At 51.5% G+C, this 26,351-nt stretch overlaps 1 protein-coding gene across 12 annotated transcripts in view; it reads left to right on the top strand.

Annotated features, from left to right (window-relative positions):
- Window positions 1-26,351, top strand: part of SMARCA4 (SWI/SNF related, matrix associated, actin dependent regulator of chromatin, subfamily a, member 4) — a 101,980-nt gene that overhangs the window by 24,135 nt on the left and 51,494 nt on the right. For 9 of the 12 annotated variants that reach the window (XM_023194177.2, XM_023194178.2, XM_023194174.2 and 6 more), the window contains exons 2-14: window positions 176-428; window positions 1,361-1,493; window positions 2,276-2,680; window positions 3,000-3,098; window positions 3,757-4,015; window positions 5,403-5,529; window positions 7,272-7,445; window positions 10,492-10,665; window positions 11,888-12,055; window positions 12,169-12,219; window positions 19,341-19,471; window positions 19,652-19,709; window positions 23,898-24,019. In XM_023194177.2, the coding sequence (XP_023049945.1) occupies window positions 207-428; window positions 1,361-1,493; window positions 2,276-2,680; window positions 3,000-3,098; window positions 3,757-4,015; window positions 5,403-5,529; window positions 7,272-7,445; window positions 10,492-10,665; window positions 11,888-12,055; window positions 12,169-12,219; window positions 19,341-19,471; window positions 19,652-19,709; window positions 23,898-24,019 (2,123 nt within the window). In that variant the 5' untranslated portion in view covers window positions 176-206. The remainder of the gene's footprint in view (window positions 1-175; window positions 429-1,360; window positions 1,494-2,275; window positions 2,681-2,999; window positions 3,099-3,756; window positions 4,016-5,402; window positions 5,530-7,271; window positions 7,446-10,491; window positions 10,666-11,887; window positions 12,056-12,168; window positions 12,220-19,340; window positions 19,472-19,651; window positions 19,710-23,897; window positions 24,020-26,351) is intronic. The other 3 variants (XM_023194170.3, XM_023194171.2, XM_031934850.1) reach the window with 1 other exon arrangement.

Raw genomic sequence — 26,351 nt, 5'->3', positions numbered from 1 at the left:
TCTTGTGTGCCTGAGATGTTGCACTTCCTCTGAGAGTGGTCATGAAGAAAAGGTTCGGGTGACTGGGGTGAAAGGTGCTGGCTTTCTGTCGGAAGGAGATTCTGATGTCCCTTGCTATCCCTGTCCTACCTCACCCTTGGTCGTGAACCCCAGACTGACCGGGACTTTCTTCCAGCAGGAGGCCACTGTCTGCAGCTCCCCTGAAGATGTCCACTCCAGACCCACCCCTGGGCGGAACTCCTCGGCCGGGTCCTTCCCCGGGCCCTGGCCCTTCCCCTGGAGCCATGCTGGGCCCTAGCCCGGGTCCCTCGCCGGGCTCCGCCCACAGCATGATGGGGCCCAGCCCAGGGCCGCCCTCAGCAGGACACCCCATCCCCACCCAGGGACCTGGAGGGTACCCTCAGGACAACATGCACCAGATGCACAAGGTAGGGAGCCCTGCGCCAGCCTCGTGCCTGCGGCCCCTGCCCCCTAGGGCTGCAAGCAGCCTCTGGGCCGAGGGCCTTACTCGGAGGACGGGGGGGAAGCCTTCTTGTTGGAGGTGGCATGCCTTGGCTCAGCCCCCTATCCCAGGGCCCATGGCCATGAACAGAGGGGTCAGCTCGTTGGACCCCAGCCTGTGCTGGTGCATGATCTGGGCCTGAGCAGCACATCCTGGCCCCCGCGGACACCTGCCCCACCATATCCCGCTCCCTTGCTTTCTGCATGGGAAATTTGGGAATGTCACTCCAAAGTTTTCTTTTGGTAATGACGAAAAACATCCAAATTACTAAAAAGGCTTTTAGCCACATCGTTTTCCCCCGTTCTGGCTGTCGAGCTCACCTGTGCTGCTAGCAGAGCCAAGCAACGGGTTCCCTTTTCTCCAGGGCGTGCCCCTCAGCCGCTCTCTTTACCACTCACCTGCGCTGAGCAGGACCTTCAGTCAGCCAGGTGGAGAAGCCTCTTTACGGTCACAAGTCTCTTTTGTGTGTCCCTGGGCATGGTTAGAGGACATATTCCCTTACACATACAACATCTGAAAGGAAAGGTCATATTAGCATCCGTAAGGAAAGTGATGTTCTAAGTGGCGGGGCCACAGGAGGTTCCGGGTGGTGGAAGATGAGGATTGCCTGGCCACAGTCTCCCAGGTGCTCGTGCCCCACTGGGCGACATTTATTTTGTGTACCTGTCTTGAGGCCTAAGTAGGTGTCAGAACCCTGCCTTAGAGCCGAGCCGTGTAGTAACGCTGGGGACTGGGGAGATGCACATTGTCGTCAGTGGCCGTTCTCGGTGCCCTCAAGCTTCTCTCGGGCAGTGCATAGCCGCGCCACCACCTCACGTTCCACATGCTCACCCTGCCTTGTCATGGTCCTTCTCGCAGCCCATGGAGTCCATGCACGAGAAGGGCATGTCGGATGACCCGCGCTACAACCAGATGAAAGGAATGGGGATGCGGTCAGGGGGCCACACTGGGATGGGGCCCCCGCCCAGCCCCATGGACCAGCACTCCCAAGGTACCAAACTGCGTTCCTTCCTGTCTTGTGTTTGTCATACACCAGAGTCCTCAGATCATTTTCTTCCCCTGGGTTCCCACAGGATGGATTCCAGGAGTACCTAGGATGATTTAGCCGTGTGGGTGGCCTGCCACAGAGGGCTGTCTGGCGTGGCATGGCTGGTGCTTGTTCTGGCCACCTCGTCTTGGAGCAGCCCCAGAAGGGGAAGTGCTGGTTGGGGGGCAGACCGTATTCAGCATGGGTGATAGAGGACGGCTGTGCAGGGCAGCAGCCCCATGCCACCCAGGAACTTACTGAAAATACAGATTCCTAGGGCCTGGGACTCTGCTTTAATGAGCCTAGAAGGTGCCTTTTCTGTACGAGGACAATTGAGAAGTGATATGGTGGGTGACTTGCCAAGTCCTTGCTGTCATCAGGGGAGGGAAGCTCAGGGGCTCCACTGGGAATGGAAATGTTGGGGGTGGGCCTGGCCAGCCCGAGGATGTGGACCCCACTTGTGGACAGGCAGGCGGAGGCCGGGAGAGACTTGTAATTTCATGCACAGGTTCTCAGCATTAACCAGCAGCACCTTACTGAGACGTGGGTTAAACCAAATCCACCATGCCGGCTGCTGGGCTGAGGTGCCTCCAGCGTGTGCCCTCCAGGTGCCCCTGACTGACTCAAAAGAAGGATGCCATTTGGCCGTGCCCTGTCTCAGAGTAGGAGCTGGTGTAGGGGGAAGAAGTTGTAAAAATTACAGACATATGCTGCCTAGTGACCAGTGGGCTGGCCTTTCTCTGCAGGTTACCCCTCGCCCCTGGGTGGCTCTGAGCATGCCTCTAGTCCAGTTCCAGCCAGTGGCCCATCTTCAGGCCCCCAGATGTCTTCCGGACCAGGAGGGGCACCACTGGATGGTGCTGACCCCCAGGCCTTGGGGCAGCAGAACCGGGGCCCAACCCCATTTAACCAGAACCAGCTGCATCAGCTCAGAGCTCAGATCATGGCCTACAAGATGCTGGCCAGGGGGCAGCCCCTCCCCGATCACCTGCAGATGGCGGTGCAGGGCAAGCGGCCAATGCCTGGGATGCAGCAGCAGATGCCAACGCTACCTCCACCCTCAGTGTCTGCAGCAGGACCCGGCCCTGGCCCTGGCCCTGGCCCTGGCCCCGGTCCCGGCCCGGCACCTCCAAATTATAGCAGGCCTCATGGTAAGGCTGGCTGCCCTGGCCCTCAGGTGTCTCAGAGCGAATGACTGGGGTGTGGGTGGTGGAGTGGACAGACTGGACTCTGCTGCCAACTGGGTTCCCCGGTTTGGGATTGCACGGGCCCATGCTGCACTTCTGGGTGCTCGGGTGGTGGGGGCGGCTGTCCTGCTAAATGCTGCTTCCCCAGCTCCCTGCTTCCCCTGGGGGTGCTGGTTAATAGGTGTGTCTGCTGTGTCCCCTGAAGCCAGGGCTGCCCACGAGGCTGGGCACAGGCATAAACCTGGGGAGCACTATTTTCTCTTTTGTTTCTCCCTACGTGTAGGTATGGGAGGGCCCAACATGCCCCCCCCAGGACCCTCAGGCGTGCCCCCTGGGATGCCGGGCCAGCCTCCTGGAGGGCCTCCCAAGCCCTGGCCTGAAGGTGAGCTCCCTCTTCTATGGTGGTGCACCCGTGCGCTGACTCCCTGTCGCAAGCTTGGGTGGCGCAGGCCTTGAGATGAGCCCTGGCAGGGAGAAAGGGCCAAGGTGGCCAGCCCGAACTGCAGCCTACACTTTTCTTGTGGTTGTCCCGGGGTCTCCCCTGTAGCCAGTCAGTTCCCAATGGCTGTCGTTTTATCCCATCCCTCGTGGCCTTCACCCAGTCCCTGAGCTCTGTATAAGTGGTTGCTCAGTAAGTGCTGCAGGCTTACATCTGGTGGGCTCAAAGAGGCAGTGGGACTCATTACCCACCCTCTTGGAGCCTCGGATTTAGCGATGGGCATTGAAGGGCAAATTGCTTCCGTTGGATTTAGCACTGGGAAGAGACGACAGGAAATGCTACTGTAGAGCCACAGACAGAACACAGAAGCCTCAGGGGTGTGGGGCTGACCCCAGTGGAGGGTGTGAGGGACGAGGGTGAGGCTGAGATCTGGAGGAGGTTGGAGCCCAAGGCGGGTATGAGGGACACCCCTAGATGAGGGGTGGGAGATGGGCGGGGTCTCCCTGTCCCCAGGGCCTCGAGCAGCCCAGCAGCTTTCCGTTTCCAGCCTGGATGGGCCCCAGAGCTCAACACGATGCCCTGGCCCCTTGCCTCCTCCCAGGACCCATGGCGAATGCTGCTGCCCCCACGAGCACCCCTCAGAAACTGATCCCCCCGCAGCCAACGGGTCGCCCTTCCCCTGCACCCCCTGCCGTCCCACCCGCCGCCTCGCCTGTGATGCCACCCCAGACCCAGTCCCCCGGGCAGCCGGCCCAGCCCGCGCCCATGGTGCCGCTGCACCAGAAGCAGAGCCGCATCACCCCCATCCAGAAGCCACGGGGCCTCGACCCTGTGGAGATCCTGCAGGAGCGCGAGTACAGGTGAGGGCGTGGCCCCAGTTCCCAAGGTCACTACTTTCTGTCCCCTATGTCCCCCTGGGGAAGCCACTCAACTTTCTCCCCCACCTTAGGAAACAGTGCCCTGTGCCCACCGCTGCCACTTGGCCTACACCTCCTTCCTCACCTCCCTGCTCCCACCCTGGTTGCGGTCTGTTTCCCACACAGCAGTCTGAATTCTCTGGTTTTTGAGATGGAGTGTCACTCTTGTTGCCCACGCTGGAGTGCAATGGCGCGATCTCAGCTCACCACAACCTCCATCTCCCGGGTTCAAGCGATTCTCCTGCCTCAGCCTCCCGAGTAACTGGGATTACAGGCATGTGCCACTGCGCCTGGCTAATTTTATGTTTTTTTAGTAGAGACAGGGTTTCTTCATGTTGGTCAGGCTGGTCTCAAACTCCTGACCTCAGGTTATCTGCCTGCCTCGGCCTCCCAAAGGGCTGGGATTATAGGCTTGAGCCACGTCGCCTGGCCTGAATTCTCTTTTCACGATTGATTGACGTCAGATCTACTCCCTGGATTAAAACCTGCCTGTAACTCCAATTATCTGCCCAATAATCTTTGCCTTATGTCCACTCCTGCCCAGCGTCCTTCCTCACCCACCCCACTGTCTCTGTTTCTCTTTTCATTTATTTAACAAGTTAGGCTTTTTCCTGCCCCCGGAACTTTGCACAGGCCGTGCATGGCTCCTTCTACTCATTCAGGCCTCATTGCTGGGATTCCCTCCTTATGGAGGCCCTTCCCGTCACTTCCAGCCACTCTCTGGAATTGCAGTGGTTATTTTATTTTTTTAAATCTCCGTTATGGCCTGTTTTTTCTATTGAGGCTGAGTTCCTTGACTTGTTGGTCTTGTTTAGTACTAAGGCTCAAAATGGTCCCTGGCATACAGTTGGTGCTCATTGAGTATGTGCGGAAAGACTGATTAAGAGGATTAGTTCACATAACCTTCCTATGTAACCTTCGTAATCTTCAGACCATACCTCTAGGGTCTCGCCAAGGGGTCGCCTCAGGTTTGAGATGAGAATGCTGAGGTGTGCAGGTGCTTACGGCCCTGCGCCTCATCCATGCCAGGGCTGCATGAAAACCCTGGCCCACCTGATGCCAGAGCCTGGCTCACACCACTGAACAGGCATGAATTGGGCGCACCTATCAGGAATCTTGTTTGCTGCCCCCTGAGGCCCGGTCCTGAGGAGTGTCCCGGGCTGCCTCCCTCTCTGCTCTGCCCTGCGGCCAGCATCCTCTTCTGAGGCATCTCTTGCCTCATGACCAGCACCTTCCTTCCTCAAGGGATGGGTCCCCTGCAGCTCCCGCTATAACCGGGTGCCCTGGCAAGCCTCTCACCGCCTTTGCTCCTTCTCTTCTCTGCTCCCAGGCTGCAGGCTCGCATTGCACACCGAATTCAGGAACTTGAAAACCTTCCCGGGTCCCTGGCCGGGGATTTGCGAACCAAAGCGACCATTGAGCTCAAGGCCCTCAGGCTGCTGAACTTTCAGAGGCAGGTGGGTGCTGGCACGGCCGCAGCTTTCCAAAAAGGGCCTTTGTCACCAACACTGCTGTTAAGCCTCCAAGTATGGCTTGCTGGGCTAGTATTACACCTGCCTGGGCTGTGAAAAGCAGCTGTGACCACCCATGGGCACTCATTCACTGCAGAGCCTTCCTCTTGCGTCCTGCACAATGCTGGAGACATGGACCTCTCTACCCTAAAGCACTTGCCTCGTGAAGCAGACTTGCAAGGGCTTCTTTTCTTCCTTTTCTTTTCCTCCCTTCCCCCCCGCTTTTTTTTTGGGGAAACAGTCTTGCTCTATCACCCAGGCTGCTGGAGTGCAGTGGCACAATCTCTGCTCACTGCAGCCTCCGCTTCCCGGGATCAAGCAATTCTCTGGCCTCAGCCTCTCAAGTAGCTGGGATTACAAGCGTGTGCTACCATGCTTAATTTTTATATTTTTAGTAGAGACAGGATGTCACCATATCGGACAGGCTGGTCTCGAACTCCTGACCTCAAATGATCTGCCTGCCTCGGCCTCCCAAAGTGCTGGGATTACAGGCATGAGCCACCATGCGCTGTCCCGCATGGGTCTATTTCTGAGGGTGCTGTTCTTAGTGAGACCCTGGAGAGATCACAGCTCACTGCAAACTTGACCTCCCAGGCTCATGTCATCCTCCCACTTCAGCCTCCTGAGTAGCTGGGAGTATAGGCGTGCACCATTACACCTGGCGAATTTTTCCTTTTTTTGAAACAGAGTTTCACTCTGTCGCCCAAGCTGGAGTGCAGTGATGCTGTCTCGCCCCACTGCAGCCTCTGGCTCTGTGGTTCAAGTGATTTTCCTGTCTCAGCCACTGAGTAGCTGGGATTACAGGTGTGCACCACTATGCTGGGCTGATTTTCTTTTTTGAGACAGAGTCTCACTCTAGCCCAGGCTGAAGTGCAGTGGCACGATCTTGGCTCACTGCAACCTCTTCCTTCCAGGTTCAAGTGATTCCCCCACCTCAGCCTCCCAAGTAGCTGGGATTACAGGCACGTGCCACCACGCCTGGCTAATTTTTGTAGTTTTGATAGAGACAGTGTTTCGCCATGTTGGCCAGGCTGGTTTCTAACTCCTGATCTCAGGTGTTCCTCCTGCCATGGCCTCCCAAAGTGCTGGGATTACAGGCGTGAGCCACCACGCTGGTTTTTGTGTTTTTAGTAGACTCAGGGTTTCTCCATGTTTCCCAGGCTGGTCTCGAACTCCTGAGCTCAAGCCATCCACCTGCCTCGGCCTCCCAAAGTGCTGGGATTACAGGCATGAGCCATTGCTCCTGGCCACCTAGTTAATTTTTCTTTTAGTTTTTGTAGAGGTAAGGTCTCCCCATGTTGCCCAGGTTGGTCTCAAACTCCTGGGCTTGAGCAGTCCTCCCACCTTGGCCTCCCAAAGTGTTGAGATTACTGGTGTTAAGCCACCACACCCAGCCAAGGGTGCTGTACTTCTGAATGACTCCTAAGAAGCTGTGTGTGTGGTAGAGGGGGGCAAGCTGGAGGTCCGAGAGGACCCACTGGCTAGGTGTCCAGAAGTGATCACCTTCTGTCCTGTGCTCGCCCTGCCCGGGGGTACCTATTAGAGGTCCCCTGCACACACGGACTGGGTGTGTAAGGCACTGAAAATGCTCCTTTAGCGGTGTAGCATGTGACATCATCATGCGTGTTCGTCATTGTGGATGCCACAGAGCCGTGCAGCGCGTGGGCTCGTCCTCTTCCCTCCTACAGCTGCGCCAGGAGGTGGTGGTGTGCATGCGGAGGGACACAGCGCTGGAGACGGCCCTCAATGCTAAGGCCTACAAGCGCAGCAAGCGCCAGTCCCTGCGCGAGGCCCGCATCACCGAGAAGCTAGAAAAGCAGCAGAAGATCGAGCAGGAGCGCAAGCGCCGGCAGAAGCACCAGGTACGCCCCGGTGGCCCCAAGGCCCTGAAGCCCACCCACCTGGCTGCCTGGCTCGTCCCAGCAGTTGTCACGGGGCTGTGTTTGCTTTGTTCCTAAACATGCTGCTTGTCTCTCTCTTTTGGTCATCGTAACAGTATTCTAGGCACTGAGAGCGTATGGGTGTAAAAACCCAATGGTAGGGACAAGATCAAATCCCTGTGTAGCATGTCTGGAAGGTGATAGGGCACAAAGAAAAATCAAGCCGGGATAGAGAGAAAGGAAAGGGCTGTTGTAGACCTGATGTTGGGGGAGTTCTTTCTTTTGGAGGTGACATCTGGGCAGACCCCCAAGGGAGGGAGCCACACAGATCTGTGGGAAAGAGCTTTCTGGGAAAAGTAGAAGGTGCAAGGGCCCTGGGGCTGGAATGTGCCTATGTTTTCTATGGAAAGTAAGGACCTGCATGTAGCCAGAGTACAGTGAGTGGTGGGGTGAGCTGAAGGAGGGGAGGGCAGGGAGGTGACGGGCAGGTGATGCAGGACCTTGTGAGCTGCAGGGAGGATTTGGGCTGTTGCTCTGAGTGAAGTGGGAGCCATAGAGGGTTCTGGGCAGCACAGGGACTGATCTGACTCAGGGTTTCCCAGGATGAATCGATAAGACGGAAATCTTCAAATCTAAGATCAAGTAAGGATTTGGGGATGATTGTGCTGATTTGGTCATTTATAGATTTTCTAGAGATTTTCTATCATTTATGTCTTACTTGTGTAGTGTAAAATAATCTAGACAATCGACACAGCAATCTCTGTTAACATTTTTTTTTTTTTAGATGGAGTCTCGCTCTGTCGCCCAAGCTGGAGTGTAGTGGTGCAATCTTGGCTCACTGCAACCTCCGTCTCCTGGGTTCAAGCAATTCTCCTGCCTCAGCCCACTGAGTAGCTGGGATTACAGGCACCTGCCACCATGCCTGGCTAACATTTTTTTTGTATTTTTAGTAGAGATGGGGTTTCGCCATGTTGGTCAGGCTGGTTTCGAACTCCTGACCTCAAGTGATCCGTCCACCTTGGCCTCCCAAAGTGCTGAGATTGCAGGCATGATCCACCATGCCTCGCCAATTTTTTTTTTTTTTTTTTTGAGATGGAGTTTCACGCTTGTCATCTGGGCTGGAGTGCAATGGTGTGATCTTGGCTCACTGCAACCTCTGCCTCCTGGGTTCAAGGGATTCTCCTGCCTCAGCCTCCTGAGTAGTTGGGATTACAGGTGTGCGCCACCACACTTGGCTAATTTTTCTTTTTTTTGAGACAGAGTTTCACTCTTGTTGCCCAGGCTGGAGTGCAGTGGTGCGATCTCGGCTCACCGCAACCTCTGCCTCCTGGGTTCAAGCGATTTTCCTGCCTCAGCCTCCCAAGTAGCTGGGACTACAGGCACTTGCCACCATGCCTGGCTAATTTTTTGTATTTTTAGTACAGACAAGATTTCACTATGTTGGCCAGGCTACTGGTCTCAAACTGTTGACCTTGTGATCTGTCTGCCTTGGCCTCCCAAAGTGCTGGGATTACAGGCGTGAGCCACTGCTTCTGGCCGCCAACATTTTTATATATGTTATTTCAGCCTTTTTGCTTGTATATTAATACACTGTTAAACTGCTGTTTTTTTTATTTTTTCTAAAACTTTGCTTTTTTTTTTTTTGAGTCAGAATCTCACTCTGTCGCCCAGGCTGGAGTGCAGTGGCATAATCTCCACTCACTGCAGCCTCCTCCTCCTGGGATCAGGTGATTCTCCTGCCTCAGCCACCTGAGCAGCTGGGATTACAGGCATGCGCCATCACACCTGGCTAATTTTTGTGTTTTTAGTAGAGATGGGGAGTCACCCTGTTGGCCAGGCTGGTCTTGAACTCCTGACCTCAAGTGATCCGCCTGCCTCGGCCTCCCAAAGTGCTGGAATTACAAGCATGAGCTGCTGCTCCTGGCCACATTGCTTTCTTTGTTTTTAAGTGTCATGGAAACATGACTTTTGATGTCTACACTGTATTCCATTTCAGTGTGTCCAGGATCTGATCATTTATGTCAACTTTTTCTTGTTTGAGGACATGCAGCGTATTTCAGCTTTTGAAAATTAAAAATCATGCTAGGACAGGAATTTTTGGCTTGAACATTTTGGGACTGGTCTCTGGTATTTCCTTAAAGTATATTTGTAGTAATGGAATAAGTTGGGGGGAGGGTTGGAAACATTTTTGAGACGTTTCATATCCATGCTACGCTGCCCTGCAAGTCGACTGCCCTGTGTGCCCACCTTCTGTGTTTGAGAGCCTTTCTCACCCACAGTTGCCACTGCTGAGTTTTATCATCAGAGAAACCCAACCGCACCAGTCAAAGGGCGTTTTTTATGTATTATATTTATTTTTTTTGAAATGGAGTCTTGCTCTGTCACCCAGGCTGAAGTACAGTGGCGTAATCTCGGCTCACTGCAACCTCTGCGTCCCAGATTCAAGCGATTCCTGTCTTGGCCTCCTAAGTAGCAGGGATTACAGGCATGCGCCGCTACACCTGGGTGATATTTTTTGTATTTGTAGTAGAGACGGGGATTCGCCATATTGGCTGGGCTGGTCTCGAACTCCTGACCTCAGGCATTCTGCCCTCCTTGGCCTCCCAAAGTGATATTCTAGATTTGTTTTTTTTTTTTTCTTTTTTGAGACAGAGTCTTGTTCTGTTGCCCAGGCTGGAGCACAGTGGCACGATCTCAGCTCACTGTAAGCTCCGCCTCCCGGTTCACGCCATTCTCCTACCTCAGCCTCCCGAGTAGCTGGGACTACAGGCGCTCGCCACCGCGCCTGGCTAATTTTTTTTTGTTTTGTTTTGTTTTTAGTAGAGATAGGGTGTTAGCCACCGTGTTAGCCAGGATGGTCTCAATCTCCTGACCTCGCGATCCACCCACCTCAGCCTTCCAAAGTGCTGGGATTACAGGCGTGAGCCACCGCACCTGGGCAGTATTCTAGGTTTTAAACAAGCCTTGCGGGGGATGTGTCTGCCATGCTGCTGAGGGGTCAGCCTTCTCTTTTGTGCGTTCTCTACAGGAATACCTCAATAGCATTCTCCAGCATGCCAAGGATTTCAAGGAATATCACAGATCAGTCACAGGCAAAATCCAGAAGCTAACCAAGGCAGTGGCCACGTACCATGCCAACACGGAGCGGGAGCAGAAGAAAGAGAACGAGCGGATCGAGAAGGAGCGCATGCGGAGGCTCATGGTATGGTCCCGCCTTCTTGACATGCACCCTTCCACACATGTGGCTGGTACTGCAGGTTCCAGGGGTCGTTCCCCAGGGTCACACCAAGGCATTTCAAAGCTCGGAGTTAGAAGTGGGGCCAAGGAAAGAGCAGGCTTGGGCTTGGGAGTCAGTCCTGGGCTCGGATCTTTGCTGATCCCTCTGATCATCAGAGTGACTGGGTGACCTCAGGCCACTTTGCCGTCTCCTCTGCCTTCTCTGGAAAACGGAGGTGGTGCCCCCTCCCCTCATTCTGTGAGAGCCACAGGTGGCGCGATCCAGACCCCCTACCCCTAGGATAAATATCTCTGACCATTTATTTGTGTCTGAGTAGCTGGTTGGACAGATATTGGCAGCGTGTTCTGAGCCAGGTGCTGCTCTATGTATGGGGAACACAGAAGGGAGCATGACACAGCCCCTGTCCTCGTAGGTTGTGCTTGAGGGGCAGATATACGAATGAAGCAAGCAGAGTAGTGGATGGTGACAGCTGCAGTGAGGAGGGTGAAGCGGAATGGAAGGGGAGGGGATAGGGTAGTAAGTGAAGGCCTCGAAACAGAGGCCCAAAGGGTGGCCCTGATGCACAAATGCAGAGACCCAGGAGAGGAGCCCCAGGCAGCATGGAACAAAGGTCGAGGTGGCAGGCAGCTGTATGCCAGGGACAGCCGGTAGCCCTGGGCTCCCAGCACAACATCGTGTGAGGCGGGAGGTGAGGTCAGAGCTCACAGGGGCAGGTGGGGCGTGGGACCTTTCAGGCCATTGGGAGGACTGTGGGTTGAATTCTGATCGTGAAAGAGAGCCTCACCCGGGAGGATTTTGGCTGTGGGTGATGTGATCTGATGTCTTCTTAGAAAGGTGAGGGGCTGCTGTAGGAGTTGGTGGGAGGGATGCACCTTGGGCTTTGTGGAGAGAAGGCTTTGGGTTTGGGGTGTGTTTCGTGAACAGAGTGGATAGGACTGGCTCATGGCCTCTGTAAATGGCTCCTGGCGGGACCATCTGCTTAGCAGGTGCCCTTGGAACCTAGCCCTTGGTAGGTTTTGAGGAAATAGTTCCTAAACAGGGAGTCGATTGCCATGTGAAGGGTCAGTGGCGCGGCACCCCTGTGAGCCCCGCGCGCCCTCAGTGTGCCTCTGGGTTGGCTGGCCATGGGTGCCCACAGACGTGCACAGTGTGCCGCCACATTGCAGTAACCCCCACGCTTTTGTAGGCTGAAGATGAGGAGGGGTACCGCAAGCTCATCGACCAGAAGAAGGACAAGCGCCTGGCCTACCTCTTGCAACAGACAGATGAGTACGTGGCTAACCTCACAGAGCTGGTGCGGCAGCACAAGGCTGCCCAGGTCGCCAAGGAGAAAAAGAAGAAAAAGAAAAAGAAGGTGTGCTGGGCCTGGTGTGGCGCCTGCCGCGGGTGGGATGGGAGCAGCTGTCTTCACGTGTGTGGCTTCAGCCTGGCGGGTCAGAGCCTGACGGTGTCTCTCTCTATTTCCAGAAGGCAGAAAATGCAGAAGGACAGACGCCTGCCATCGGGCCGGACGGTGAGGTGAGGAAGCAGCCCTGAGGCACTGGTCTGTTTCAGACTTTAAAACCTATGTTCTTTTTATTTTTTTTTTTGAGACGAAGTCTCGCTCTGTCGCCCAGGCTGGAGTGCAGTGGCCGGATCTCAGCTCACTGCAAGCTCCGCCTCCCAGGTTCACGCCATTCTCCTGCCTCAGCCTCCCGAGTAGCTGGGACTACAGGCGCCCGCCACCTCGCCCGGCTAGTTTTTTGTATTTTTTTTTAGTAGAGACGGGGTTTCACCGTGTTAGCTAGGATTGTCTCCTGGCCTCCGATCTCCTGACCTCGTGATCCGCCCGTCTCGGCCTCCCAAAGTGCTGGGATTACAGACTTGAGCCACCGCGCCTGGCCAAAACCTATGTTCTTTTGAAATTATGAACAATGATATATGATGATGGTGAGAATCCCACGGCTTCCTCTGACCCCCCCCCCCCCCGCCCCTCCATCCCACACGTTGTGTTTTCTTCCAGACCTTTTTCTATGCATGTGCCGCAGGATTCATCTTTCAGGTTTTACTTTATTGTAACGTCTGACTTCCAGGAAAGGCGCGAGAACCGTCCAGAGATGTCCTGTGTGTTCTTTACCCGGAGTCTCCATTTTCACGTTTTGTATTTTGTTTTGTTTCTTTGAGACAGGGCCACTCTGTCACCCAGGCTGGACTGCAGTTGCACATGGCTCATTGCAGCCTTGACCTCCTGGGCTCAAGTGATCCTACCCTTCTGAGTAGCTAGGACTACAGGCATGCCCCACCACATCCAGCTAAGTTTTTGTTTGTTTTGTTTTTTTTTTTTGAGATGGAGTTTCACTCTTTTGCCCAGGGTAGAGTAAAGTGGTACAATCTTGGCTCACTGCAGCCTCCACCCCACGAGTTCGAGCAATTCTGCCTCAGCCTCCTTAGTAGCTGGGATTATAGGCATCCACCAGCACGCTCGGCTAATTTTATTTTTATCTTTATTTTTATTTAGACAGAGTCTCGTTCTGTCGCCCAGGCTGGAGTGCAGTGGCACAATCTCTGCTAACTGCAAGCTCTGCCTCCTGGGTTCACGCTGTACTCCTGCCTCAGCCTCCCAAGTAGCTGGGACTACAGGTGCCCGCTACCACGCCCGGCTAGTTTTTTGGCTTTTAGTAAAGACGGGGTTTCACCATGTTAGCCAGGATGGTCTTGATCTCTTGCCCTCGTGATTCACCTGCCTCGGCCTCCGAATGTGCTGGGATTACAGGCTTGAGCCACTGTGCCCAGCCAGTTTTTGTCTTTTTAGTAGAGATGGGGTTTCACCATGTTGGTCAGGCTGGTCTTGAACTCCTGACCTCAGGTGATCCACCCGCCTCGGCCTCCAAAAGTGCCAGGATTACAGGCATGAGCCACTATGCCTGGCCTAATTTTTTAAAATTTGTTTTTTATAGAGACCGGGTTTCCCTATGTTTTTCAGGCTGGTCTCCAATTCCTGCGCTCAGGCATCCTCCTGCCTCAGCCTCCCAAAGTGTTAGGATTATGGGCCCCCGCACCTGGCCTTCACATGTGTTTTTACCTAAACTCTTTGAGAGTCAAATTCAGACATGACAGGCCGGGCACAGTGGCTCAAGCCTGTAATCCCAGCACTTTGGGAGGCTGAGACAGGCGGATCACGAGGTCAGGAGATCGAGACCATCCTGGCTAACACGATGAAACCCCGTCTCTACTAAAAAAATACAAAAAAACTAGCCGGGCGAGGTGGCCGGCGCCTGTAGTAGATTAGAACATGCTTGTAATCCCAGCTACTCGGAAGGCTGAGGCAGGAGAATGGCGTGAACCCGGGAGGCGGAGCTTGCAGTGAGCTGAGATCTGGCCATTGCACTCCAGCCTGGGCGACAGAGCGAGACTCCATCTCAAAAGAAAGAAAGAAAAAAAACATTCAGACATGACAGTGCTTTACCTCTGTGTGTTTCTGTATCTACTTCCTGAAGACAAGGTTGCTCCTGCACACTGTGCCGAGGTGACGGAAGCAGGAGGTAAACATTGGTATAGCACTGTTACCCAGTCTACAGGCCTTTATATAAGGTTTGGCCAGTTTTTCCAGTTGTCTTCACAGCAGCAGAAAACCCCGGGTCACATTTACTGGAGGTCCCTTTAGTCAACTTTGATCTTAAATAGCTCCGTGTGTGTGTGTGTGTGTGTGTGTGTGTGTGTGTGTGTGTGTGTGTGTGTGTTTGCAGAGATGGGGTCTCACGTTGCCCAGGCTGGTCCTGAACTCCTGGGCTGGAGTGATCCACCTCAGCCTTCCAAAGGCTGTGATTATAGGCATGAGCCACCACACTTGGCTTCAGGCCAGCTATGTCAGCTAGTGGCCCTGGATTCTGGTTTGTCTGATGTCCCTTGTGGTTAGAGTCAGGTTATGTGTCTCCGGCAGGCAGACCCAACGTGGCCCTGGGTACCTCTCAGGGCATCACGTCGGGAGTGCATAGCAGAGGTTTGCAAATAAGGTCTCGGCCTCCCAAAGTGCTGGGATTACAGGCTTGAGCCACCGCGCCCGGCCCAGTTTCTGTTTTTTTCTTCTGTGATCAGTAAGTACCCTGTAGGGAGATACTTGAGACTCTGTAACTATGTTGTAACTCCTCAGAATTCCAGCTACTCCTTTTAGTATCTTTTTTTTTTTTTTTTGCGTGTATCAGTTTTTGCTGTGACAGCTACAGGATGGTGGTTTTTAGTTCCATCATTCTTTCTGCATTTATTTATTTGTTTTTCTATACTAGGTAAAGCTTTCTCTTTGGTCCTGTTAGACCTGTGGCCATGGTCTGCCAACCCCTGGAGTAGACTTATGGATTCTTGTTTAGTTGAATGAATGGCTTCTGATCCTTTAAAATGATTTCTTTTGGCTATTTAGCTTTAGCCAGTAGAAGCCCCTTGACATTGGCTCCTGTTCGCTTTTGGCATGTGCCCACCGTTCCTGGATCACTTCCTTCCTCACCAGGTTTTTCTTCTGCTTTCCCTGCCTGAGTTCCTTGTACCCAGCTCTTTCCCCAGGGAGTCCTGGTTCCTTTTTTTTTTTTTCAAGAAAGGGTCTCCCTGCATTACCTAGGCTGGAGTATGCAGTGGTACGATCATGGCTCACTGTAGTTTCAACCTCCTGGACTGAAGTGATCCTCCCACCTCAGCCTCCTGAGTATCTGGGGCTACAGGCACATGCCACCATGCTTGGCTAAGTGTTCTGTCTTTTTTTTGTAGAGACAGGGTTTCACCATGTTGCCCAGGCTTGTCTCAAACTCCTGAGCTCAAGTGATCCACCTGCCTTGGCCTCCCAAAGTGCTAGGACTATAGACGTGAGCCACTGTGCCCGGCTATATTTCCTTTTATTACAGAAGAATATTTACATGCCAAGATCTGACTTTGGGGGTGCTCATTGCTAGTAGGCCATCACTGCTTCTAGGAGCCGGATCTGGGAAATAGATGTATGTACACTTAATCATCTGCATTGCTGCTTGTATATGTTAAAAATTGTGGCTGGGCATGGTGGCTCGTGCCTGTATTCCCAGTACTTTGGGAGGCCAAAATGGGAGGATCACTTGAGCCCAGGAGTTCGAGACCATCGTGGGCAATATGGCAAAACCTTGTCTCTATAAAAATGTTAAAAATTAGCTGGGTGTAGTGGCATGTACCTGTTGCCCCAGCTACTCGGGAGGCTGAGGTGGGAGGATCCCTTGAGTCCAAGAGTTTGAGGCTGCAGTGAGCTGTGATCTCACCATTTCTCTCCGGCCTGGTCAAGACAGTGCGACCCTATCTCACACACACAAAGAATCTTGAGGTTGTGTTGACACTCCCAGTTCTAATCCAGCAGCACAGGGTTGATTGTCGTCCTTTCCCCCTTTCCTTTTTTTTTTTTTTTGAGACGGAGTCTCGCTCTGTCGCCCGGGCTGGAGTGCAGTGGCCGGATCTCAGCTCACTGCAAGCTCCGCCTCCCGGGTTTACGCCATTCTCCTGCCTCAGCCTCCCGAGTAGCTGGGACTACAGGCGCCCGCCACCTCGCCCGGCTAGTTTTTTGTATTTTTTAGTAGAGACAGGGTTTCACCGTGTTAGCCAGGATGGTCTCGATCTCCTGACCTCGTGATCCGCCCATCTCGGCCTCCCAAAGTGCTGGGATTACAGGCTTGAGCCACTGCGCCCGGCCCAAGAAACTATTAAGTGCATCCTTTAAACAAAAAGATGAAAGTTCTAGACTTACTAAGGAAAAAAAAACTCAGCTCACTGCAAGCTCCGCCTCCCGGGTTTACGCCATTCTCCTGCCTCAGCCTCCCGAGTAGCTGGGACTACAGGCGCCCGCTACCGCGCCCGGCTAGTTTTTTTGTATTTTTTAGTAGAGACGGGGTTTCACCATGTTAGCCAGGATGGTCTCGATCTCCTGACCTCGTGATCCACCCGTCTCGGCCTCCCAAAGTGCTGGGATTACAGGCTTGAGCCACCGCGCCCGGCCTCCCCCTTTCCTTAATTCTAAAATCAGGAACCTGATTTCCATTAACAATAATAAACTGACTGACCTGCTCCATTCTAGAATACACAGAAAGTACGTTCCAAAGTGCTAACGGACACCTCTCTGCAGAAGTTTCCTAGCTAGAGTTCAGTATTTATAGAGTTCCTCCATGCCAGGGTGTGTGTTCCAGATATGGTGTTCAGAAGTTACTGGGGCCAGGTGCAGTGGCTCATGCCTGTAATCCCAGCACTTTGGGAGGCCAAGGCAGGCAGATCACCTAAGGTCAAGAGTTCAAGACCAGCCTGGCCAACGTAGTGAAACCTCGTCTCTGCTAAAAATACAAAAAAATTAGCCAGGTGTGGTGGCACATGCCTGTAGTCCCAGCTATTTGGGAGGCTGAGGCAGGAGAATCGGTTGAACCTGGAAGGTGGAGGTTGCAGTGAGCCAGGTTCGCAGTCACTGCACTCCAGCCTGGGTGACAGAGTGAGATTCTGTCTCAAAAAAAAAAAAAAAGAATTACTTGGGGTCAGGCGTGGTGGCTCATGCCTGTAATCTCAGCAGTTTGGGATGCTGAGGTGGGTGGATCGCTTGAGCCCAGGAGTTCGAAACCAGCCTGAACAACATGGTGAAACCTCATCTTTACAAAAAATTAGCCAGGCTTGGTGTGCACGCTTGTCGTCCCACCTACATGAGAGACTGAGGCGGGAGGATAACTTAGCCCAGGAGGTCCAGGCTATAGTACATTGTGTTTGTACCACTGCATTCCAGCCTAGGGAGCTTTTTATTATTACTTGAGACAGAGTCTCTTTGTTGTCCAGGCTGGAGTCCAGTGGTGAGGTCATGGCTCACTGCAGCCTCGACGTCCTAGGTTCAAGTGATCCTCTGGGGATGTTTTTCCAAGTAGTAGCTGGGCATGAAGGCATGTGCCTGGCGTTGCAGCTTCTCAGGAGGCTGAGGTGGGAAGATTGCTTTAGTCCAGGAGTTCAAGACCAGCCTGGGCAACACAGGGAGACTCTGTCTCTCCAAAAAATAAAATAATTACCTGGGCATGGTGGTGTACACTTGAGGTCCCAGCTGCTTGGGAGCCAGAGGTAGGCGGATCACTTGAGCCCAGGGTTTTGAGGCTTTGATCATACCTGTGAAGAACCATGGTACTGAGCCCATCTCCAAAAAATAAAAAGTAAATTAAAAATTTAAAAAAGCAGGCCGGACGTGGTGGCTCATGCCTGTAATCCCAGCATTTAGGGAGGCCGAGGAGGGTGGATCACGAGGTCAGGAGATTGAGACCATGGTGAAACTCCATCTCTACTAAAAATACACAAAATTAGCCGGCACGGTGGCATGCGCCTGTAGTCCTAGCTACTCCGGAGGCTGAGGCAGGAGAATGGCGTGAACCCAGGAGGCAGAGCTTGCAGTAAGCTGAGATCGCGCCACTGCACTCCAGTCTGGGTGATAGAGCGAGACTCTGTCTCAAAAAAAAAAAAGCAAGGATGCCCAAGCCTCACTCCAGAGCAGTTCAGTCAGAATTTTGGGTGTGGGGGAGGCATTCAGCAATCGGCATCTTTGACCACTCCTCCCAGTGATCCCAGAGAGGATGTGGAGTTGAAAGTCCTTGATTGAGGCAGCCTGCAGAGCCCATTGTTGGGGTGAGAGGTTGCTGTGACCCTCTCTGGTAGCCGCTCTGTGGGTGAGCTTTTAGCGTGTAGTGACTGATATCCCTCCGTTGTGTGGACAGCGTTGACACTATGAGGGCAGCAGTTTTGCAGGTAGTTATAAATTCCTGGAAGATGAAAACCAAAATTTAAACCAAGAACTTTATCCACTTCTTGGGAGTTTTCTGTAGGAAATATACAAGAATCAATGAGGGAGAAAATGTTTATCCATTGAATCTCAATAGGAGGAGTTTCATATTTGTTGCTAAGAGAAATTATTTTTGAAATATTTCAGTTAGCTTTTTAACAAAAAAGAATGAGGACCCTTGATGAAATCTACAAATAGAGTATAAGTGGGAGAAAAAAAATCAAAGTCCAAAAAATGTAAATTAGTATAGCCATTGGTGTAACAAACAGGGAGAAAGTGGAAACGTCTAACTCTTTGTTTCTTATGCATGGAATTGATCTGGAAGGATGGACAGGAAACTGATACCAGTGGACAACTGTGGAGAGAAAATCTTAGGCTGGAGGACAGGAGAAGGGAGAGAGCCCACATTACACTCTTCAGTTTTCGTTAAAAAGATAAAAATGGGCCTTGGGAGGCCGAGGTGAGCAGATCATGAGGTCAGGAGATTGAAACCATCCTGGCTAACACAGTGAAACCCCATCTCTACTAAAAATACAAAAAACTAGCCAGGCTTGGTGATGGGCTCCTATAGTGAGCCGAGATCATGTCACTGTACTCTAGCCTGGGCGACAGAGCGACACTGTGTCTCAAAAAAAGAGAAAGAAAGGAAAAAAAAGAAACAAGTGTCACTTAGCCAAGACTGATGGGTTATATATTTTTACTGGATTACTGAGTATACAGTTTGCCCTTTTTTTACCACCACTGGCCATGTTTGCCTGCCCTTTTCTGTGCAGACAGTTGAGTGGGTGCTTCCCACCTTGACCTCTGTAAGCCTTTGGTCTGGAGACCCTGCGACCTCAATGTCGCACGGATGACTCTTTTTCAGCCTCTGGACGAGACCAGCCAGATGAGCGACCTCCCAGTGAAGGTAATCCATGTGGAGAGCGGGAAGATCCTCACGGGCACAGATGCCCCCAAAGCCGGACAGCTGGAGGCCTGGCTCGAGATGAACCCGGGGTGAGTTGGGTCTTACATTCCAGATGCAGTGGGGATCTAAGTCCTCGGTGGGCCTTATTCCAGGGAGGTGGCAGCTGGGGGCAGTTTTACTTCTGTTTGGATCCCTGGCAGGTTTGGTAGGGAAAGTGAATTCTGCTGGTTCTGGGCAGATTTATATGAAAGCCCTTATATTTTTTCTAGGTATGAAGTAGCTCCGAGGTCTGATAGTGAAGAAAGTGGCTCAGAAGAAGAGGAAGAGGTAAGAGTGCATTTCCTGGCTTTCAAGGCTCTCATTGTCCACTGGCAGTGACTTCCACCCTGTGTGCCATGAGACCCTCTCCTGCCCTGGCTGGGCATCTTGTGGGGCAGGGAACAGCTGGGGCCCAGGCCTGGCTGAAGTCGGTGCTTTAGAGCTGTGCTATCCAATAGGGCAACTTCTGGCGACGTGTGACCATTTCCATTTTAAATTAAATCAGTCACATTACATAAAATTTAAGACTCATTTTCTCTTTCATACTGACTGCATTTCAGGTGCTTGACATCACTTCTCCGGGAATGGTCTACCTCATTTGCCTATTTCTTTTTTTTGAGATGGAGTCTCGCTCTGTCACCCAGGCTGGAGTGCATGGGCACAATCTCACCTCACTGCAACCTTCACCTCCCAGGTTCAACCGATTCTCCTGCTTCAGCCTCCCGAGTAGCTGGGACTACAGGCACCTGCCACCACTTCCAGCTAATTTTTTTATGTTTAGTAGAGATGGGTTTTCATCATATTGGCCAGACTGGTCTCAAACTCCTGACCTCAAGTGATCCACCTGCTTCCGCCTCCCAAAGTGCTGGGATTACAGACATGAACTTCCACATCCGACTTGTCATTTTTTTGTTGTTGTTTTGGAATGGAGACTTGCTGTGTTTCCCAGGCTGGAGTGCAATGATGTGATGTTGGCTCACTGCAGCCTCCACCTCCCGTATTCAAGCGATTCTCCTGCCTCAGCCTCTCTGGTAACTGGGACTTCAGGCACCTGCCACCATGCCTGGCTAATTTTTGTATTTTTAGTAGAGACAGGGTTACACCCTGTTGGCCAGGCTGGTCTTGAACTCCTGACTGGTGTTTTTTTATTTTTTGAGACAGAGTCTCACTCCGTAGCCCAGGCTAGAGTGCAGTGGCACGATCTCACTGCAACCTGTACCTCCCAGGTTCAGGTGATTCTCCTACCTCAGCCTCCTGAGTAGCTGGGATTACAGGCGCACACAACCATGCCCGGCTAATTTAAAAATTTTTTTTAGTAGAGATGGGGTTCCACCATGTTGGCCAGGCTGGTCTCAAACTGCTGACCTCAAGTGATCCACCCACCTGGGCCTCCCAAAGTATTGGGATCACAGGCGTGAACCAGTGCGCCCGTCTTCCAGTGGTATTTCTTGTTTTAAAGTCTGTTCTGTCTTAGAGTAGTCACTCTAGCCCTCTTATGGTTATTGTTTGCATGGTACATCTTTTTCCCTTCTTTCACTTCTGTTACTTTCAGTCTGTTTCTTTGAATCTACAACAGCATATGGGTTTTGCATTTTCAGCTAGTATGACAGTGACTGCTTTTTGACTGAGTTTCTAAGACCATTTACATTTACTGTAATTTCTGATATGATTGGACTTACACTTGCTGTTTCTTTTCTGTGCCTCCCGTTTTTGTTCCTCCTTTACTGCCTTCTTTTGTGTTTAATTTTTTTTTCTAGATTTTTATTTTTATAATGCCTTTTTCTTTTCTTTTCTGAGACAGTCTCGCTCTATCGCCCAGGCTGGAGTGCAGTGGAGCAATCTCAGCTCACTGCAATCTCCGCCTCCCGAGTTTAAGCAATTCTCTTGCCTCAGCCTCCGGGGACTACAGGCGCCTGTCTCCACACCAGCTAATTTTTTTTTTTTTTTTTGTAGTTTTGGTAGAGACAGGGTTTCACCATGTTGGTCAGGCTGGTCTCGAACTCCTGACTTCAGGTGATCCTGCCCACCTTGGCCTCCCATCTGAGATTTGGCATGAGCCACCACCCCACGCCTCTCCTATTTTTTTGCTTACCTCTTCATGTTTAGTTGAAGTATACTTTAGCTACCCTGGAGTCTGACTTACCTGTGGGAGATTGTGGTGGCCTGTAGTCTGTTTAATAATTTCCTTAAGCTAAATCTGTGAAATCTTGTTCCTGCACAGTATGTGTAGCCTCTGCTATATTTGCCCAGTTCTTTTAAACATTTTTTGGCTTTGTCTTATTCGTGATTTTTTTTTCCTGGTTCATCAGGGGCAGACAGTGTTTCTTTGTCACTTAGTGGTCATCCGAAGATTGGACACGGTTTATGCTCAGACATGCGCCTTCTTTCTCCTACTGATGGTTCAGTTCTATGAGGAGATGCATTCCACATTTGGGCCATTGTCGGGTGGTCCCTGGCACTTTTGCTTTTCTGGGCCCTTTGGTGTCTGTGCATATGCACAGACTCAGCCTCAGCCAGTGATACACTTTTTCCTACCGCAGCTGATCTCATCTCCATTGGCAGTGCCACTGGGCGTGGGCGTTGCCTCCTTCTATAAGTGACTGAGCCCCTTCCACCTCCCTGCCAAGCCTCACAGCCTGCAACTCTCCAGCCAAAAGACCTTCATGTGTCCGGAGCTGTGAGGCAGAAGAGGTGAAAGTGGCCCACATTAAAAGTGCTACAAACTCCCACTCTTCCCACCTGAAGTTCAGTTTTTTAAGGTTCAGTGATTCTAATAGACCTTTGGTCAACTTGGTGAGCTCTGAAATGCTCACTTTATCAATTTGTCCTGCTTTATAGTTGCTTTTGGGGGAGGAAATTTGCCCACCTCCTCATTTGAGTTTAACCAGAAGTCTCACTCCTGTTTTAATTCCAGGATGTCTGTACCAGCTCTGATTTTCTTGCCCAAAATGTTGGTGTTATTACCACCTGTTTATTCCAAGTGATCTATAAAATCATTTTTTGTGATCTAAGGGAAATCCCAATGGCTTTTCACTGGAATTATTTAACGGATTAATTATAGATCGTATTTTTAAAGCTTTGTAGCAGTTCCAGTATAGATAAGGGAACAGTCCACTGTGGTGTATTTGTATGATTTAAGTGGCAAGACAAGAATAGTTCAAGATAAGGAAATGCATTCATGTCTATTTTCTCAGTATGTGTTATGCAAAATCCCAGTAAAGGCTGGAAAGCCATTAAATGACGCAACATGAATGCTTAAACAAGTCCATAGAAACTTTTAGTAAACTGAGATGCCTCAGGTTGCCAGTGTTATTAGACATGTTGTAGATGGTTGAGACTTGTCAGTAAAGCTGGAAGTAAATTACAAGCAATAAATATTGAAAGTTGGCTCTAAGATATTTAAGGCCAGGTGTGGTGTCTCACGCCTGTAATCCCCGAATTTTGGGAGGGCGAGTTGGGTGGATGATCCGAGGTCAGGAGTTCGAGACCAGCCTGGCCAACATGACGAAACCCTGTCTCTACTAAAAAATACAAAAATTAGCCGGGGATGATGGTGGGGTCTAAGATACTTAATACCTAGGAAATCCAAGAGAATCAATGAAAAACTGCTTTAGTAGGTTAGCAGAGAATAAACGTGTAATATTCATTTTATAACAGGGGTAGGAGGGATATGGAGTCTACTTCTAATTAGTAACAAAAGTCCAGAATACCCTGAGATAGCCTTAGAAGAAGTGTTGGGACCAGGTGTGGTGGCTCATACCTGTAATCCCAGCACTTTGGGAGGCCGAGGCAGGCGGATCATGAGGTCAGGAGTTCAAGACCAGCCTGGCCAACATAGTGAAACCCCGTTTACTAAAAATGCAAAAATTATCCAGTCTTGGTGGCATGTGCCTGTAATCCCAGCTACTTGGGAAGTTGAGGCAGGAGAATCGCTTGAACCTGGGAGTTGGAAGTTGCAGTGAGCCGAGATCACGCCACTGCACTCCAGCTTGGGCAACAGAGCGACACTTCGTTTCAAAAAAAAAAAAAAAAGGTGTAGCCAGTATGGTGGCATTTGCCTATAGTCCCAGCTACTTGGGAGGCTGAGGAGAGAGGATTGCTTGAGCCCAGGAGTTTGAGACCAGCCTGGGGAAGGTAGCGAGACCCCATATCTACAAAAATTTAAAACATTTGAGCTGGGCGTGGTGGTGCGTATCTGTAGTTCTAGCTGCTGGGGAGGCTGAGGCGGATGATCTCTTGAGTTCAGGAGTTCGAAGCCTTCCGGGCAACATAGTGAGACTCCCATATATTAATAATAATAAATACATAGTTTTAAAAGGAAGATGTAAATAACAAACATCACACATTCCAGGATAGGTAGAGAGGGTGAGGGCTATAAGAAGATCACTTGCTTCTAAAACTATATTCTCCCCATGGGTGTCCCGGCCCCCCTCTCTGGGGAATGAACCGAGGTGACACGGGCTTGTCTCTTGGTAGGAGGAGGAGGAAGAGCAGCCGCAGGCAGCGCAGCCTCCCACCCTGCCCGTGGAGGAGAAAAAGAAGATTCCAGATCCAGACAGCGACGACGTCTCTGAGGTGGACGCACGGCACATCATTGAGTAAGGGATCCTGACACACACTGTTCTGTGCCAGCTTCCTGTGAGGTGGCGCTGGTGGGAGTGGCTAGAATCCCAGCCATCCCTAGACGACATTCAGCACTGTCCAGCCAGCTGCTCCTGTGGAATCACAGAGACCAAATTTATTTACTTCACATTTCATGTATTTTATAGGGATTTAATAGAGCAAATGCATTCGCATGGTTCACCATATGCTTACGAGGTAGTCAAGTGTGTGGGAAAAGCCCTCCTCCCCCCGTCCCCTGCTCCTGAGCTCCCTCCCTTTCCACTGCCCTCCCTGGGGAAACTTTCCAGCCTCGTGTGTCATCTTTCAGAGATGCTGTCTGCATTAGCAAGCAAAATGTGCATGTTTTTGTCTTTTCATTTGCATACATATCTCCGGTGTACACTGGTGTGCACCTTGTTATTTTCACTGAACCTTCCCTCTCGGAGGTGATCCTGTGTTCGTGCAGAGTGCTCCCAGTCTGGTCCTCAGTATACAGTGTCATACTGAGTCACGTTATATTCTCATTTTTGTAGGCCTGTCCTTTGGTGACAGGCATTTAGGTTATATTTCTCATCTTTTGCTCCTGTAACACATCACAGTTAACACACTAATCTCATCATTGCTTATGGTAAGGAATGAATGGATCCTGTTAAAAAGCAAGAGAGGGCCGGGCACGGTGACTCAGGCCTATAATCCCAGCATTTTGGGAGGCCAAGGCAGGCAGATCACTTGAGGTCAGGAGTTCAAGACCAGCCTGGCCAACATGGTGAAACTGCATCCCTACTAAAAATACAAAAATTAGCTGGGCGTGGTGATGTGCGCCTGGAGTCCCAGCTACCTGGGAGACTGAGGCAGGAGAATTGCTTGAAATGGGGAGGAGGAGGCTGCAGTGAGCCGAGATAACACCACTGCACTCCAGCGTGGGCAACAGAGTGAGACTCCATCTCAAAAATATATATATATATAGGTGGCTAAAAGTCGCTTTTTTTTTTATTTCACCAGGCTGGAGTACAGTGGCACGATCTCAGCTTACTGCAACCTCCATCTCCTGGGTTCAAGCGACTCTCCTGCCTCAGCCTCCCGAGTAACTGGCACTAAAGGCGTGGGCCACCATGTCCAGCTAATTTTTTTATTTTTAGTAGAGATGGGGTTTCACCATGTTGGCCAGGATGGTCTTGATCTTTTGACCTCGTGATCCACCCACCTCAGCCTCCCAAAGTCCTGGAATTACAGGCATGAGCCACTGTGCCTGGCCAAAGTCACTTTTTTTTTTTGTTTGTTTGTTTTTTGAGATGGAGTCTCGCTCTGTCACCCAAGCTGGAGTGCTGTGGCCGGATCTCGGCTCCCTGCAAGCTCCGCCTCCCGGGTTCACGCCATTTTCCTGCCTCAGCCTCCCGGGTAGCTGGGACTACAGGCGCCGCCACGTCGCCCGGCTAGTTTTTTGTAGTTTTTAGTAGAGACGGGGTTTCACAGTGTTAGCCAGGATGGTCTCAATCTCCTGACCTCGTGATCTGCCCGTCTCGGCCTCCCAAAGTGCTGGGATTACAGGCTTGAGCGAGCCACCGCGCCCGGCCCAAAGTCACTTTTTAAAATAAAAAGATTCAGATTATATTACAAACTGCCTAAATTTTAACAATTCTGGTTTTGTATGAACCTGTTCAGTCTGTGTTTCTTTTCACCTTTAGGCTCATGAATTGTTTTTAGAAAGAATGGGTCATGTTATCAGCGTCTGGCTAGGTGCAGTGTCTCTCTATGTGCTTTGGCAAGTGACAAAGCACTTTGTCTTTTTGTTTGTTTGTTTTGAGACAGTCACCCAGGCTAGAGTCCAGTTTGTTTGCTCAGTCACCCAAGCTGGAGTGCAGTGGCTTGATCTCTCGGCTGTCTGCAGCCTCTGCCTCCTGGGCTCAAGTGATTCTTTTACCTCAGCCTCCTGAGTAGCTGGGGTTACAAGCATGCACCAGCCACCACGCCCAGCTAAATTTTGTATTTTCAGTAGAGATGGGGTTTCACCATGTTGGTCAGCCTGGTCTAGAACTCCTGACCTCTGGTGATCCGCCTGCCCTCAGCCTCCCAAAGTGCTGGGATTACAGACGTGAGCCACTGCGCCCAGCCTAATTTTTGTTTTTTGTAGTACAGATGGGGTTTCACCATGTTGGTCAGACTGGTCTCGATCTCCTGGCCTCATGTTATCCGCCTGCTTCAGCCTCCCAAAGTGCTGAGATTACAGGCATGAGCCACCACGCCCGTCCGAGTGACAGAATTCTTGTTCTGTGGTGGTGCAGTCAGGACCCAGAGCTCCCAGGAGTCCAGTCTGAGCCCCTCAGGCTT

The sequence above is a fragment of the Piliocolobus tephrosceles genome, chromosome 21 (genome assembly GCF_002776525.5).
Source record: "Piliocolobus tephrosceles isolate RC106 chromosome 21, ASM277652v3, whole genome shotgun sequence".
Lineage (NCBI taxonomy): Eukaryota > Metazoa > Chordata > Mammalia > Primates > Cercopithecidae > Piliocolobus > Piliocolobus tephrosceles.
The sequence above is the reverse complement of the archived record's forward strand: the minus strand, read 5'-3'. Positions and strand labels throughout refer to the sequence as shown.